Source organism: Muntiacus reevesi, chromosome 3 (genome assembly GCF_963930625.1).
Source record: "Muntiacus reevesi chromosome 3, mMunRee1.1, whole genome shotgun sequence".
Lineage (NCBI taxonomy): Eukaryota > Metazoa > Chordata > Mammalia > Artiodactyla > Cervidae > Muntiacus > Muntiacus reevesi.
In genome coordinates, this window is record NC_089251.1 from 177,106,066 (window position 1) to 177,123,559 (window position 17,494).

The 17,494-nt window shown below is 38.8% G+C and overlaps 1 protein-coding gene across 8 annotated transcripts in view; it reads right to left on the bottom strand.

Annotated features, from left to right (window-relative positions):
• UTRN (utrophin) overlaps positions 1-17,494 on the bottom strand; it is a 538,989-nt gene that overhangs the window by 18,849 nt on the left and 502,646 nt on the right. For all 8 annotated transcript variants that reach the window (XM_065931202.1, XM_065931205.1, XM_065931203.1 and 5 more), the window contains 4 exons: positions 16,338-16,474; positions 9,696-9,734; positions 9,404-9,469; positions 7,545-7,610 (listed from right to left, as the gene is read on the bottom strand). In XM_065931202.1, coding sequence (XP_065787274.1) covers positions 7,545-7,610; positions 9,404-9,469; positions 9,696-9,734; positions 16,338-16,474 — 308 coding nt within the window. The remainder of the gene's footprint in view (positions 1-7,544; positions 7,611-9,403; positions 9,470-9,695; positions 9,735-16,337; positions 16,475-17,494) is intronic.

The following is a 17,494-nucleotide window of genomic DNA, read 5'->3' on the forward strand; positions in this document are numbered from 1 at the left end:
ACTTGAGATGCATCTTGCTGTCGACATTTATATAGATTCATTTCTTTTGCGAAGTGTATGGGGCTTTAACATAATATTATTATTTTTAAAATATAATTACCATCATCATCCCTATCATTACATTCTTTCAATAAGGTGTCTGGAAGAAAATTAAGACAATTTTTCCAAAACTAAGAATTTAAATATCATTCGTATATAACCTATAATTTTAGTCTTAAGTGGTTTTCACAGACTATTAGTCCTAAAAGTTAAATATAAAAATAGATATATTTGAGTTCTTAATTATAGAGTCATGAGGTACCAGATTAAAGTCATTCAACATCAATAGTGTGCCCAGCGCTAAAACAGAAAATGCCACCAACATGTGGGACTGTACCAATGAAATACAATTAGACAGAACACCATTACACTGTATTTAAGTCATGCATAGTAAACACTGTCTGGATTACAAAATTAGTACTTATCCAGTGACAAAAGAACTGTGATTCATTGGATGACCTTTTGCAAGTAAGACATAAACAAAAATAACAATAATTTCCTTCCTTTAAAGATTTGTTTTGTTCCAGGCTCCAGAGATGCAAACAGCAAGGCCAGTGCAAATCGTGCCAGCTCCCCAGTTTGATCCGTCCACATACTACAAGTTCACTCGAGAGGGGAGGTGGAGCGAGATACCCTGATAGCAATGGCCTAAGGAAATGTCCTTGGGTTTCAGCTACTCAGATTTCCCAGGACTATCCTGGGTCCTGTCTCTTTTTGAGATGGGCCTGGTTCATTCTTTGAAATGAAAGAAAATTAAGTCGTGTCTGACTTGCAATCCCAAGAACCGTAGCCCGCCAGGCTCCTCTGTCCATGGGATTCTCCAGACAAGAATACTGGAGTGGGTTGCCATTTCCTCCTCCAGGGGAACTTCCCAACCCAGGAATTGAACATTGCAGGCAGATGCTTTACCAACTGAGCTACTCAGGAAGCCCTGAAAGAAAATTAGTATCCTTAAAATGAATGCCTTTACAATTTCCAAGTTAGACTTTCAGAAGAAAAGGGAGTATTGTGGATTAGGTTTATGTGAGGCAAAATGCCATGAGATTGATTCAGGTCTAGGCTGAAGAAGTAGCAGCCCATGATGCATGAAGGGTCAACAACTCTTAATAATTAACCAGCTTCACCAGGTGGCGATAGTGATAAAGAACTCGCCTGCCAATGCAGGAGACATAAGAGCCGCCAGTTTGATCCCTGTGTTGGGAAGATCCCCTGGAAGAGGACTTGGAAACCCACTCTAGTATTCTTGCCAGGAGAATTCCATGGACAGAGGAGCCTGGCAGTCTACAGTCCATGGGGTCGCAAGAGTCAGACACAACTGAGTGACTAACACTTTCACGGAAGATGAATGCTGTGAGGAGCCAGGGAACTGGTTCCAGAGACCAATCTGAGGGACAGAGAATGGCTCAAATTGCAGGATAGGATGATTGCTTCTAGAGATACAAATGACTAAAAGGGCCTGGGGTAACTTAGAATTACAAGCTCAAGTCTCAAAATCCGTACCTCAAGGCAGGGGCTTTCTTTTACTGTCGACAGCTGAGACCACCTAAAAACCAAATCTGGGAGGTTGGGGCCAGCAGATGGTGAATTACAAAATCTCCCTGGGTCCGGACTGTGAAGCTGGAGCACAGACGGACATGAGCAGAAGCAGAACAAGGACAGAGGGGGCTGGAAGGATCTGCGGATGCTCTGACCCTCCCACCTCCCCCACTGCAGGAAGCCCTCTCCCTTCCCACACCAGCTGAGGCAGCGAAGTGAGGCAGTCAGGCATGGTCAGGGGTCCCTGTGCCTGGAGCCAGGATGCCTGAGTCTGAATCCCAGCTCCACCACTGACTACGAGACCCTGGGCAACCTCCTTCACCTTGTGGGGTCCTGATTTCCTCCTCTATAAAGTGGTGTGATGAGAACAAGAGCATCATGGACAACTGAATAAGCGACGGTGGGCAAAGTGCTTAGAACAGTGGCTGCCTGGCTCTTGCGTGCATGCTCAGTTGCTTCACTTGTGTCCAACTATTTGAGATCTTATGGACTGTAGCCCGCCAGGCTCCTCTGTCCGTGGGGATTCTCCAGGCAAGAATACTGGAGTAGGTTGCCATTTCCTCCTCCAGGGGATCTTCCCAACCTAGGGATCAAACCCATGTCTCCTGCATTTCCTGCATTGCAGGCAGATTCTTGACCACTGAGTCAGCAGGGAGGCCCTGCCTGGCTTTTAGAGGAATCTCTATCTATATCAAGGAGGAGATGGTGGTTGTTTTTGCACCATCACCATTATTATTCAAGAGATATTTAGTAATATTTCTACACCCTTGCTTGGAATAACAAAAACCTCAACTCAAGAGAGCCTAGGGGTAAGGTGGAAAATTCAAGAGAGAGAAAAAAGTGCAAAATGATTGTGGAAGTTTGCTAACATACAATTTTTGGCTTAAGGCACTCTGAGTTTTTTTTTTTTTTTTAACCCTTCCCAACAACAATAAAAATTACTAATATCTTGGGATTTAAATTGCTAATACTGATGTTGGTTGCCTCAAGACAGATCTGAGGGTGATGCAGAAGAGCCAAGTCTGCCTTAAAAAGCCACTGATCCCTCATTCAAAAGTTGGCAATATTGTTAGGTGGCACTGAATACTGTCATCTTTTGTCTTTGGGGATTGTATCAGGATCCTACCATTGCCAGAGCCTTAAGAGACTTCTAGGAAAAGGCCACGGTTAGACTATATTGCATACGTGTGTGTGCTAAGTAGCTTCAGTGTGCTCGACTGTTTGCGACGCTATGGACTGTAGCCTGCCAGGCTCCTCTGTCCATGGGATTCTTCAGGCAAGGTTACTAGAGTGGGTTGCCGTGCCCTCTTCCAGGGGATCTTTCTGACCCAGGAAATGAATCTGCATCTCTTAAGTCTCTTGCATTGGCAGGCAGGTTCTTTACCACTAGCGCCACCTGGGAAGCTCATATTGCACATATACTTCCTGCTACTACAGTAAGGTCCTATAAGAAACAGATAAGATTTGATCCAAGCTAAAAGCAAAGAAAGACTAACAACATGTCTTGATAAGGGTAGCAAACACTATGATCCTATGATCCAAGATGCTAAATTATTAGATGGGAAACTTAGCAGGAAAGCCAGGAAAATAGTAGGTTTCATTCTTAACCCTGCTTTCATGAAGAGCACTGTCAATTCAAAGGAGGGAATCAAATCAGTTCAGTCCAATTGCTCAGTCGTGTCCGACTCTTTGTGACGCCATGGACTGCAGCATGCCAGGCCTCCCTGTCCAACACCAACTCCCATAGTTTACTCAAACTCATGTCCGTTGAGTTGGTGATGCCATCCAACCATCTCATCCTCTGTCATCCCCTTTTCCTCCCGCCTTCAATCTTTCCCAGCATGAGTCTTTTCCAATGAGTCAGCTCTTCACATCAGGTGGCCAAAGTATTGGAGTTTCACCTTCAACATCAGTCCTTCCAATGAACACCCAGGACTGATTTCCTTTAGGATAGACTGGTTGGATCTCCTTGCAGTCCAAGGGACTCTCAAGAGTCTTCTCCAACACCACAGTTCAAAAGCATCAAGTCTTCAGTGCTCAGGTTTCTTTATAGTCCAACTGTTATATCTATACATGACTACTGGAAAAACCATAGCCTTGACTAGACAGACCTTTGTTGGCAAAGTAATGTCTCTGTTTTTTAATATACTGTCTCAGTTGGTCATAACTTTTCTTCCAAGGAGTAAACGTCTTTTTATTTCATGGCTGTAGTCACCATCTGCAGTGATTTTGGAGCTCCCCAAAAGAAAGTCTGCCACTATTTCCACTGTTCCTCCATCTATTTGCCATGAAGTGATGGGACCGGATGCCATGATCTTAGTTTTCTGAATATTAAGCTTTAAGCCAACTTTTTTATTCTCCTCTTTCACTTTCATCAAGAGGCTCTTTAGGTCTTCACTTTCTGCCATAAGGGTGGTGTCATCTGCATATCTGAGGTTATTGATATTTCTCCTGGCAATCTTGATTCCAGCTTGTGCTTCATCCAGCCCAGTGTTTCTCATGATGTACTCTGCATATAAGTTAAAAAAGCAGGGTGACAATATACAGCTTTGACGTACTCCTTTTCCTATTTGGAACCAGTCTGTTGTTCCATGTCCAGTTCTAACTGTTGCTTCCTGACCTGCAAACAGATTTCTCAGGAGGCAGGTCAGGTGGTCTGGTATTCCCGTCTCTTTCAGAATTTTCCACAGTTTATCCACACAGTCAAAGGCTTTGGCATAGTCAATAAAGCAGAAGTAGATGTTTTCTGGAACTCTCTTGCTTTTTCAATGATCCAGCAGATGTTGGCAATCTGATCTCTGGTTCCCCTGTCTTTTCTAAATCCAGTTTGAACATCTGGAAGTTCATGGTTCACATACTCTTGAAGCCTGGCTTGGAGAATTTTGAGCATTACTTTGCTAGTGTGTGAGATGAGTGTAATTGTGCAGTAATTTGAGCATTCTTTGTAGGAGGGAAAAGTCACCCTCATTGGGATGAGCTATCCACTGGGAGAAAAGATATTTGTTATTGTAATACTTATTCACTTTGTCAAGTCAATAATGCAGATTAAAATGAAAATATTTGGGGCTTCCCTGGTGGCAAAATTGTAAAGAATCCACCTGTAATTCAGGAGACACAGGTTCGATTGCTGGGTTGGGAAGATCCCCTGGAGAAGAAAGAGGCAACCTACTCCAGGGTTCTTGCCTGGGAAATCGCATGGACAGAGGAGCCTGGTGGGCTACAGTTCATGGGGTTACAAAAGATTTGGACATGACTTAGTGACTAAAAAACAACAACAAATTTTGTCAAAACACCAGACTTTAGGTCCAAAGTAGGACTTCAAAGGTTGAGTCCTTGCTAATGTTCTCACTTGAATGATCTCTACATGTTCACAGGAAAAGACCCCCAAAACACTCAGTAGTTTAAAGTGTGGGAGAGCAAAGGACTTCCAGATTGGCTTTATCAAAGTAAGACTTATTAAAATAGTCATTAAAAATATTAACGTATCAGTAGCTAGACAACAATTTCTCTTTAGTGGTTTATACATTCTTAACACTATTCACCTAATCTCCCACAAAAGGGAAAATTTGCTTCTTGCCTTTTCCAGTATCCCAAGGCCTTCATACTCCTTCACTTTCAAAGTCAGCAGTGCAGCACCCTCTAAAGTCTCTTTGATTCTCACCTCTGCTCCCATGGTTACCTCCCCTCTCCCAAACTCTGACTCTCCTCCATCTTACAAAGACCCTTGCGGCTACACTGGGCCCACCCAGATAACCCAGGCTAACCTCCCCATCTCAAAATCCTTAATTTAGTCACTTGTGCAAAGTCCCTGTTGCCATGTAAAGTCACAGCCATAGGTTTCAGGGATTAGGATGTGGGCCTCTTCGGGTCCCATTATTCTGTCTACTTTAAATGCCCTCACCACGTTCCTCCTCTGTGGGACCACTTATCCATCTCCCCGCTAGCCCGTAAGATTCCTGAAGACGGCATCAGCCTTTACAGAACTGGGCGCATGTCAGGAGTGTGCTGCTGAGTGTTCACCAGCAGGTTCTCTACAAGATCAACAAACAAAAAGGCTCTGCTTTGCAGCATTTTTAATTTTTATGGTTTAAATACTTTCATTATGGCCAATTTAAGCTAATGACGTCACTGAATATAGAGCTGAAAAAAGACATATAGCTGCACAGCCCCTGACTCCCCAAGAGCACAGGTAAGAGTAAAATGAGGTGAAATAACTAAGATGTAATGAGTTCTGAGTATTACTTTTGTTACTATTTTAATCTAATCTGCTGGTTTGTAGTATATACATGGGCTTCCCAGGTGGCACTAGCGGTAAAGAACCCACTAGCCAATGCAGGAGACGTACGGGTTCAATTCTTGGGTCGGGAAGATCCCCTGGAGGAGGGCACGGCAATCCACTCCAGTATTCTTGCCTGGAGAATTACATGGACAGAGAAGCCTGGTGGGCTACAGTCCATAAGTATATACAAATGAATTTTAATAATGTGTTTGTTTAACAAGCAGCTTGCAAACATCTTAAAAATTTAGCAACCAGCTCTTACAACTGCCTCCAGAACACCACTGCAAGGCAGGCATGCAATAAGTAATTTTTTGGATGGAAGAATGAGTTAATATACCTCTTGACAGTATATTATAATGTATTCAGCTGTTAGTCATATGATTATTTTGTCATTTCTCAGACATTAGTGCTAAAGTTAAAAATCAATAGGGTCTATTCTAATTTGAAAATAGGAAATACTAAATTTGATTACTGCCTTTACTTGGATCACAAGGTGTGAAAAACACATTTAAAGAATTTAAGTTTGGTTTTAATTAGTATTTTTAAATTTTCTTTAATTATTTAGCTATTTCTCAACTTTGATGGAAAATATGTTGATTTAGGATATTCAAGATACTTAACTGCTTTATAAGAAATACATACTAGGAGTTTAAATATGAAACAAGCATTATGAATATGCTATTACCTTGGTTTGGGAATTGTTCCAAACACACAGTACATTAATAATAATCTATAAGTCACTACTATATTGTTATAAAGTACTAACTTGCTATTTCTTGAAATTGAAAATTGAAAAATCTCCTGAGAACTTTTATTTATAAGCTTAATGACAGTAAAACAATTTTTAAAAAATATTGACCAGGAGACATTTCATGTTAGAGTATCTTAGGTATTCCAACTTGAGTGTCTCTATAATCTTATTTAGTATAAAATACCTAAGAACCAAGTTCGACAACTTTCCTGGCAACCTTAGAACTTCCCACCAGATCCAAACCACAATGACTGGGTGAGTCAACTAAACTCGACACTGCTGAAATCAGAGACACCATTCAGAATTGAAAATGTTAATTCCAAGGTGGTGGAGGGTGGGAAAAGCTATAAAAGCAAGATGGCACATGACAGTGGAATAATCAGAGATAAAATATCTGCCAAGAAAGGTTTCTAAAAAGCATTCTAAAGTTAATGAGGCTTTTCCTAGTTGCTAATAAAATCAAACTATTGGCAGAGGAGTTAACACTTTCCAGTGAAGGGTAAGGAGTAAATGTCCAAGCCTGTGTAGGTCATAACTATTAAGTGGCAGAGATTATGGAGAAAATATGAGCATGCAGAAGGAAAAGAATTTTACAGAATGGCACATATTCTATAGAATTACATCTGTTAAATTAACAATATCAGATAAATGGAATGAATATCTATACCTGTATTTATAAATAAATAATATGATTTTCCTAGGGCAGACGAGTAGCCAAATATAGGATTTTCAGTAACTTATATGAAACTAAATAAATAAACATATCAAATTTATACTATCATGGCTTGAAACCATAAAATCTATGTAGACATTTTCATAACCACACATCAATTTTGATTTGGATCAAAATTCAGAGCCACAGTCAATGAAGATTACTTCCGACAGCCATAATATAAGAACCAGCTTTTCAAGGCAGCATTAATTTCATGATTTACTTACACACTTCCTGTGGTAGAGCTGCTATCAGTGAGGAAAGATCCATTAGTCCTTTCCATTTGGGCCAGTCTGAAAAACGAAAATGAAGAGGTTAGAGAATGTGGCCACATAGGGTATAGTTGATTGGTTACAGCCTCAGTGTTTCTTAAACTGTCCTAATTCCCACAAAATCCAGAACAGCTCAAATTCCCTAACAAGACGTTGAAATGAGAACAACATCTAATGTTGAGTTCTATTTCTATCAGCACCGCCTTCAGGCCTAAAGACTTTTATCTTACATCATGTTATGTAGTTTCCTAGTGAACCATCTCTCAGACTCTTAAGTCAGTCTTCTCTTAAGTCACTCTCTCACACATCTGATTATGTCCCTCTCCCTCTCATCTTTAAAGATTCTCCTTAACTCCTCTTTACCAAAGGACAGATTCTTACTCCTTAGCAAGTGAAAGTGAAAGTCGTTCTGTCGTGTCCAACTCTTTGCAACCGCATGGATGATACAGTCCTTGGAATTCTCCAGGCCAGAATACTGGAGTGGGTAGCCTTTCCCTTCTCCAGGGGATCTTCCCAACCCAGGTTTCATACCCAGGTCTTCTGCATTGCAGGCAGACTCTTTAAGAGCTAAGCCACAAGGGAAGCTCAGGAATACTGGAGTGGGTAGCCTATCCCTTCTCCAGTGGATCTTCATGACCCAGAAATCAAACCAGGGTCTCCTGCACTGCAGGCAGATTCTTTACCACCTGAGCTATCAGGGAAGTCCATCCTTAGCAAGTGGGCCCCACATTACTGGACTTCAGCTTCCGTCCCTTCACTGTGACTGTCTTGTCCTTGCCCCTTTCTCTACTTGCCATTCTTTAAATAAACTGTATTCTTTCTGAGTTCAATGCTTTTAGGCATGTTTTTCCACTTTTTCCTAAAATTTCTACTTGGCCTAGACTCAGCTCAAATGTGACTGTTTTTATTACGTTGCTTAAACTATAGCCTTTTATTTATTATTTTTTTCAGGTGTTATATTTGTCCTTAAGATTTTTCACACCTTTTTAAAAAAACTTTTCATTTTATTTTGAAGTGTAGGGGATTAACAATATTGTGATAGCTTCAGGTGGTCAGCAAAGGGACTCAGACACACATATGCACGTATCCATCCTCCTCCAAGCTCTCCTCCCATCCCGGCTGCCACGTAACATTGAGTCGACTTCCCTGTGCTATACAGGAGGTCCTTGTTGGTTATCCATTTTAAATCCAGTAGTGTGTACCTATTTATCCTAAACTCTCTGACTGTCCCATCCCATCATCCTTCCCCTCAGCAACCATAGGTGGAACTATAACCTTTTAAAGCATAGCCAGTTACTAGCACTGTCAATGCCTAGTACATATTTGTTAAAAGCTTGTACAACCCAATAAGACCAGCTTATACTTTTATATTGTTTGGAAACTCCAAAATAAACCTCTATGGTAAAGTATTAGCATACATTTAATTACATTGTAATTCATATGTACACCATCTCCTGAGAACACTTTCAATACTTTCATTCATTGAAACTGGGTTACATTATCTAAATCCTGTTTGTACAGTGTTTGCATTCTCATGAGCTCACTAATCACATCCCATGGAGATTTACTCAGTAGAATATACTGCAAGTGTTTGGTAAAGTGCAAATTACAGTATAGAAAGATGAAAGCCCAGATTTCAAATATAATAGAATTTATAGAACTCCTGCAATAGAGTTGCAGAACTCTATAAGAGAATAGGACTCCTGCAAAACTACATCTCTTAAATCAAGGCATGTAAATGATATAAGATTAATACAGAAAGAGATACATTCTGGGTGGCAGTACGGTGGAGGGATCCCAGCAAAGCTTCTCACCGTGTAGCATACTGTTCTATTCTTGAATGGGTATCATCATGAAACAGCTGAGGAGACTGTGATGGGCTGGAAGAGAGAAAGCAATGAAACAGTTTTATGCCCAAATATTGACAGATGTTACTATTAGGAATGTTAGCTTAGTTAAATCATGAATTTGACATGCAAACAAACCACTAGGATTGTTACCCAGGAGGCAGAACTATTATTTTAGGATAAGAGTTTAGTAATCACCCCATGCTAGTGAAACTGATCAGAACATCCGTCTTGTGCATACGGAGCAGTGGATACTCACTCATACTGCTCCGGCCACATACTGATGAGTGTGATAGGGCTGCAAAGAGGGCAGAGGGAGACAAAAGTCATAGAACAAACACTTTAGAGCAATTTAAGACAAAAGCGGTCAGTCGGAGGGTAGGGGGTGGGGTATAGTCTCAATCATCTTCCACGCCTGCATTTGGTTGCCCTGAGGTCCACCATGAAAGAAGCCAAAACAAACAGAAATGACTGTTTATTCTAGAAAAGATGCTATGTATTCAAGTGCCTGCAGGGGCCTTTTCACAGATATTAAAGGATATTTGTTATAGACAGCAAACACATTTAAATAGTCTGATTGGAAAAAGAAAGAGAATGCTCTAAAATAGCTCAAAATTATGGGATAATTTAAAAAGTAATGCTTCATAATGTACTGGACAGAGGTGCAATCATATTTTTGCTTTTCCTGCAGAGGAAACTTGATCAGAAAGGTAAAGTTAAATACCAAGGACTACATTATATATTGATGGCAGAGTTGCAATAAAATGAGAATGTTCTGAATCTTTGCTCAATTTTATTTATTATCTTTCAAAAACATATTTTCCTGGCCGCAGCACATGGCATGTGGGATCTTAGATCCCTGACTAGGAATGGAACCTGTGCCACTTGCATTGGACACTCGAAGTCTTAACCACTGAATTGCCAGGGGAGTCCCCTTTGCCCAATTTTAAATAAAATCGAAATAAAGGTGTACACAGAGTATCTCAACCTCACAGATACACTGAAAAAAGATACAGCCTAGATGTTCTCCTCTACACCTGGCCAAAATTCTCGATTATCCATAAAACTGAAAGCAATGCTGCTAGATCATGATACACTTTTATCAAACAAAATTTTATCCAGAAATTCCATCTAAGAAACTGATAAAAGGAACACTGTCTACTAGAATCAGAGCTTGAGACTGGAACTTAATTATTCAATATCATTCCTAGCCCTGGAGATACACTCTAATCTCACAGCACTGCCTAGAAAACCCCAAGTCTGTAAGAAATAATGTTTGAAAACAAATGATCCTAATAAAAAGTTAGTTCAAACCCTAACCCTTTTTTATGGGGGGTGTGGGGAGGTGTGGGGGAATACTGATGAATGTGGAAATTTAAAAGCCTAAAGAAAATTAGTTGTCTAATTAAACAAAGTCTCCTGCAAAAGCTAATGCTGGGCAAAACAGAAAAAGAGACACAGAAATACAGAACAGACTTTTGAACTCTGGGGGAGAACGTGAGGGTGGGATGTTTTGAAAGAACAGCATGTATATTATCTATGGTGAATCGGACCACCAGCCCAGGTGGGATACATGAGTCAGGTGCTCGGGCCTGGTGCACTGGGAGGACCCTGAGGAGTCGGGTGGGGAGGGAGGTGGGAGGGGGGATCGGGATGGGGAATACATGTAACTATATGGCTGATTCATGTCAATGTATGACAAAACCCACTGAAATGTTGTAAAGTGATTGGCCTCCAACTAATAAAATAATATTAAAAAAAATAAAAATAAAAATAAAAAAAAAAAAAAAAAAAAAAAGCTAATGCTGGTTGAAACAAAGAAGAAGAAAAATTTAAATTATTCTAGATCTACTTGATTCTCCTATTTCTACTATAGATACCTATTTAAGAAAAAGTTAATGATCTCATTATCTCCCACTGAGAAGCAAAAGTTGATGTCTGCAAAGTGAAGATTAAAAGATGACGGAAAGTCATCTTACTGGTGTGGAAAACTGAGATTCTTAGGACTTATTTCAAAAAAAGGCATTTATCTGGTCTGTGTTTGTCAAAACATTTATACTATAAATAGACTTAATTACCCATGTATAAAATAGACACAACAATGAAAGAAAACAGTATTATTCAATAGTTTTTTCACATCACTAGAAGTGAAGTGAAGTTGCTCAGTTGTGTCCGACTTTTTGCAACCCCATGGACTGTAGCCTACCAGGTTCCTCCCACGGGATTTTTCCAGGCAAGAGTACTGGAGTGGGTTGCCATTTCCTTCTCCAGAGGATCTTCCCCATCCAGGGACTGAACCCAGGTATCCCGCATTATAGGCAGACGCTTTACCATCCGAGCCACCAGGGAAGTCCTTCACATCACTACTTTTCATTAACTCTGAAATACAGATGTTAAGTGTCAGATAAATGATTTTCTATACACTTTCCCTGGTGGCTCAGATGGTAAAGAATCTGCCTGCAATGCAGGCAGGAGACCTGGGTTCAATCCCTGGGTAGGAAGAGCCCCTGGAGAAGGGAAAGGCTACCCATTCCAGTATTCTTGCCTGGAGAATTCCAAGGACAGAGGAGCCTGGCAGGCTATTGTCCATGGGATCATAAAGAGTCAGATATGACTGAGTGACTAACACTTTCAACACTTCCTAAAAAACACAGGAACTGCCCCAGAGATCATTTCTAAAATTCAACTATACAACAACGCTTGCTGTGAGCTTTAAATGTAAGAAAAATACGTGTGTGTGTGTGTGTGTGTATTTAAATCTTAATTGAACTCAGAAAAGCTTTGTGAAACTGCTTGACTGGTTCCGATAAAGCTAATTCAGTTAGTACAATAGTGATGCATTGAACTAAGATAAGAATGGCAGGGGCAAAAAGCTGAACCGAAGAGTGTCTCAAAAGAAAGCTTCTTTATATATTGTGAAAATTTCTGAGAAAAGAAAATGATTAAAAATAAATAAAACTTTAGGCTTTATTGACTTCAAAGCACTTTGATTTGTAGAAAATATATTAACTGATAAGCTTTTTCATTTAATTCCAGAAAAAGAAAACTGGGCAATATTCTCCCTGAATTGTTAGAATCCATGATTAAAGGGGGTTAAGAAAAGACCAATCTCTATGTTAACCCAGACTTCACAATGCTGCCTCTCAACTGTGTTCCAGAGTGGTGTCTGAACAGGGTGTTTTGGCTAATCACACACTAATACATGAGACTCTACTAAATATACCTAATGTTATAGGAAATGAAATCCAGACTTTGATGAATTTAGAGACTTTTCAGCACCTTAAGTTCTCAGCGGACTTCTCACACTTCCCCTGTTTGTCTTCTGAAGTCCATCTGTCCCATAGCAGGGGTCCCAGCGGCTCTAACAGATGAAGCTTCAATGCCCCCTTCCCTTCTGCTCTTGCAGACTACAAACATCTTCACCTGCTTTACAAGGCTGATCATGATCTGCTTCCTGCTTTCCTTTCCACTCTCATTTCTCCTCACGATTCTCAACTTCTCATTCCAATTTCCAAAACAGGGTTGTCTTTCGCCTTTTGAAAATGTTTGCCTTGCCGGGAAACTCTCCCTCTCCTCCCCGGGGTAGCAAACACTGAGTTTTTGGCCCTTATTGACCTTTCAGTTTGGGGATGAACTGTCACTTCGTCCCAGTCCAATGTTCCCACAACCATAATTCCACTTACTCTGAGATGGTTCTTGCTACAGTACGAACTTAAAAAACCAAGAAACTCATCTATTTCACCTTAACCAATACACGTGGTAGCGGTGGTTTTAGTCGCTAAGTCATGTCCAACTATTGTGACCCCAGGCACTGTAGCCCACCAGGCTCCTCTGTCCATAGAATTTCCCAGGCAAAAACACCAGAGTGGGTTGCCATTTCTTTCTCCAAGGGAACTTCGCAACCCAGGGGTCCAACCCAGGTCTTCTGCATTGCAGGCGAATTCATTACCAATTGAGCCACCGGGGAAGCCCAACCAATACCAGGGAGACGTGCCTATTTTATTCCTTTTAATTTTCAGGGAAACTAAGCTACCTTTTTAGCCAATAAATCTCACTCAATTCTCAAATTACTTTGTCACCCTTTGAGCTTGTTTCCCAGGTTTATTTTCAATGGTAATAACTCTTTCATCAAGCTCTACTCATTTATTTTGATTTATTTTTTGTGAAAAAAATCTTGCATAGTTATAAAATTAATTGAATAAACCTAAGCATGGGTGTGTTTACCTCCTTTTAGTAATAACTAATTTTCCCATAAATCCCCTTCATGCATGCATGTAAAATTACTGGATAGGGGATAAGACATTACATTTTGCAGGGATGAAAGAGAAAGAAGCAAAAGGAAATTCTAATCAGCTTCATAAATAACTTCAACACATTTACCACTTCACTGGTTTTTCTCCAATGTTCTCCTCCCACAAATAGAATAAATGAAATCAAAATTTTTACTACCTACTCACATAAATTGTTACACCAGAAGATTAAGTGGTCCTGTAGTAGAAAGGGCTCAGTAGAAAAATGAACTATACCGACTCTAAGAATACGTTCTAGGATTAAAAAAGGAAGGAAATCTGCCCAATGTATCCAGTATTTCATAAATCTTTTTCAAAAAAGGATCTCATGACAATCTGATTTAATCTTACACTCCTTTTCTTTCTCTCATTTTCCTCTCACTGAAATGCTGGTACATTCATCTTTGATGAAATGAAGCATCTTCAGAGTTACAGCCAAAAACCAGCACAAAATTATTTGGCACACACTTTTCTGTTCTCTTTTCCTTTAAGTGAATCACTCAGAATTATTAATGTCAGTCATTATTTTAACAGTGAAAGGCAAATTATCAAAATTGCTTAAAAGCAACTTAAAAGATCTATCTATCCGCATGACTCATGCAAGGGATGTAGCTATTTGGAACATAAAATGCCAATGGTTTATCCAAAGAGTCAAAAGCACATCACTATTTCAAACCTATCAAATTATCTTGTAAATAAAACCACTGTGTGATAATTCTATGCTTCAGGCACTTACTTTAAAGGTTATTTAGATCTGATACCAAGATAAGCAAAACTTTATTAGGTATTCAGCACAGTTAAACTATATATTAGATACTAAAACAAATAAGAACGTATTATTATATACCTTTTGAAAGAAAGGGAAAATAATCTATCCGCAAAACAAAGACAGGATCAAAAATATACCTTTCTTTACAGATTTTAAGTATTGCAGGCATTTTCTTTACCAGTTGAGCCACGAGGGAAGCCCAAGTATATTGGAGTGGGTAGCCTATCCCTTCTCCAGTGGATCTTCCTGATCCAGGAATTGAACTGGGGTCTTCTGCATTGCAGGTGGATTCTTTACCAGCCAAGCTATCAGGGAATCCCAAGTATTTCAATAGTGTGCCTTAAAATATAATCATTTCAATAAAATTTCTTCTAAAATGTACTGTGGAAAAAAATGACTGGGAGGCATATATCTTAATTGTATGGAATTTGATATCAAGCAAAGTTATCAAAAAGTTTGAAGTTTTTGGTATGCTTTAAATGAGTATGTGGTATTTTTGGACCTATCTACATATATAGCCGTGTTGTATTTCTTTCTTTATGTACATCCATAATATTACCTATGGAGGGATAAAAATACCCACTTTACTTTGTCTGCAGTCTTCCTTTTATTTCTTAGTAGTTCAACAAACTAAAAAAAAAATTGCATATAAATGTAGTAAAGCCCCTGGTCCAAAGGGTTTTATATGGAAAAAAAAATTGAACTAAATAGTCTACCCCTCTATTTTGACATCTTTGAGACACGGACTGTCATAATACACTGGACTGCTACTGTTCTCCGATTCTCTCTCATATACACAAATAAATTAACTATGAGTTTTGAAGGTTAAATGTCAACACATTTTTATAGTTCTTACTTCAGTTTTCTTTACTTTATAATGTAGGAAACTCCACCCTTCAGAGTTTCTCTTCTGTAGTTACTTGAGAAGGAATATTTCTATAACTAGAACTCCACTATTCTTTATGACTAGGCACTCTGGTGATGATTAGCAATAAAACTTAATTTTCCCCAAGATTCAAGCACAAGAAGATTGCCTTGGCAGGCATATTTATGCTGATATTTCAAAAAAAAAGTAATTCAAAGATTTAAAATCATATTTATTTTGATCTTGACATATAATTGCTTAGTAATTTAAATTTTGTTCTTGCATTTATTCTGGCTCATTTTAAAATTTCTTTTCATTTCAGGCTATAAACTATTATCCTTCATTTTATAATCCCAAAGTAATTTTGCAATCTGAAACTTTGTTTCATTTATGTTTGTAAACTCAAATGATATACTTTTAAGAAAACTTTGTCTATTACAGGTTCTATTTAAAGCTATCTCATTTCACTTCCATGTTCAAGAAAAAAGGAAATTAGAAACACAATGTGAGATTTTGATGAGATTTCATATAGGTATATATCTGAAGCAAGGAATTAAGCATTATTAATAAACATATTAAAATAAGTAAAATGAGTGCAAAACATATAAGAAATAGGTAAAAAAAAATCCCACAGAGAGAGAAAAATGGAAAATACAGTAATGAAAGAGCATAAATACAATAATTTGCTTTAACTATTTTTAAGAGTAAAAGAGATGACCAGTGCAAAGGTGGACATATTATTACATATTTCAAAAGTTCAGAAAGACATGCAAAATTAAACCTGTGTTGACAAAAACAAACAGTCAAAATTCATGTTGCAAAGACTAGTTCCAAGTTTATTTTACCTCTTTGTAGATGAAACATTTTACCAAAACACAACTTCTTTTTTGGTATCAGATTTATCTTTTGTCACTAATATAAAAGTATCAGGTATAAGAGCATATACAGATACAAGTTTAATAGTAAAATTAAACTTACGTCTCTAAGTTGTCACCTTCAAGAACTGTCTGGACAGGCAGGTAGCCAAGCCGAGGATGTTTGGCAAAGTATTTCTTCGATCTAAACTTATTCTTCAGGACCTTTGTGAAGTCCCGTACATCTTCCCCAGATGTTGTCTATGCGGTTGAAAAAAATTACACTTTTCTCATTAAAATGGAAGGAGAAAACTATCTACAATCAAATTAGAGCAGATGTAAATTGATGCAATTAAATGACAACACTTTCAGTAGTTTTATGTATTTTTGGAATAGCACACAAGGTCATGAGAACACATGGCAATCAAGACTCATCATTAAATATTCCCAGCAATCCAGCAATTAGCTTATAATTTTTAATATTCTGTTGAGAATAAACAATAAGTAGATCATTCCCCCAATATGTTAAAATCAATTTTGGCAATGTTATTCATTGATTCCTGTCACTAAAAAAGCTGCAATTTGCTATTAAACACGTGATGATGATGTATTCTAGACATTATATGATTTTAGCTAAGTAATGAGGCACACACATCCTCATAATTCATAGAAGCCAGCACAAATTGTAGTCTAGAAAAAGAGAAAACAGTACACACAAGAGAAAGACCAGGGCCACGTTGGTTCTCTGTACTGCAAGGAATACTATCAGATTCTTTGTTCTTTCCTATCCATACAAACGTATAATTATTTGACATGGGACTTTCCAGGTGGTACAGTGGTAAAGAACCTGCCTGCAATGCAGGAGATGTGGGTTCAATCCCTGGGTCCTGAAGATCCCCTGGAGTAGGAAACACCAACCCACTCCAGTATTCTTGCCTGGGAAATTTCATGGATACAGGAGCCTGGCAGGCTACAGTCCATGGGGTTGCAAAGCGTCAGATATGACTAAGTGACTGGAGCACGCACACACGTACACACACAGAGCATGCATTTGACATGGACTAAATTACTAATTGTGACTTTTTAAAAAAGTATTTCAATATGATTAGTTAATATAATCATTTAGGGTGAGGTGGGCTGAAATCAACCCCCATCCATTCATCTCATTTCTCTGAGCCTCCGTTTTCTACTCTCTTATCATTGATTCTACTTTTTATTTAGAATATGTTAAACAGACATCAACTTTGGACCTTCTGAAAATATATTCAAAAATACTGATCT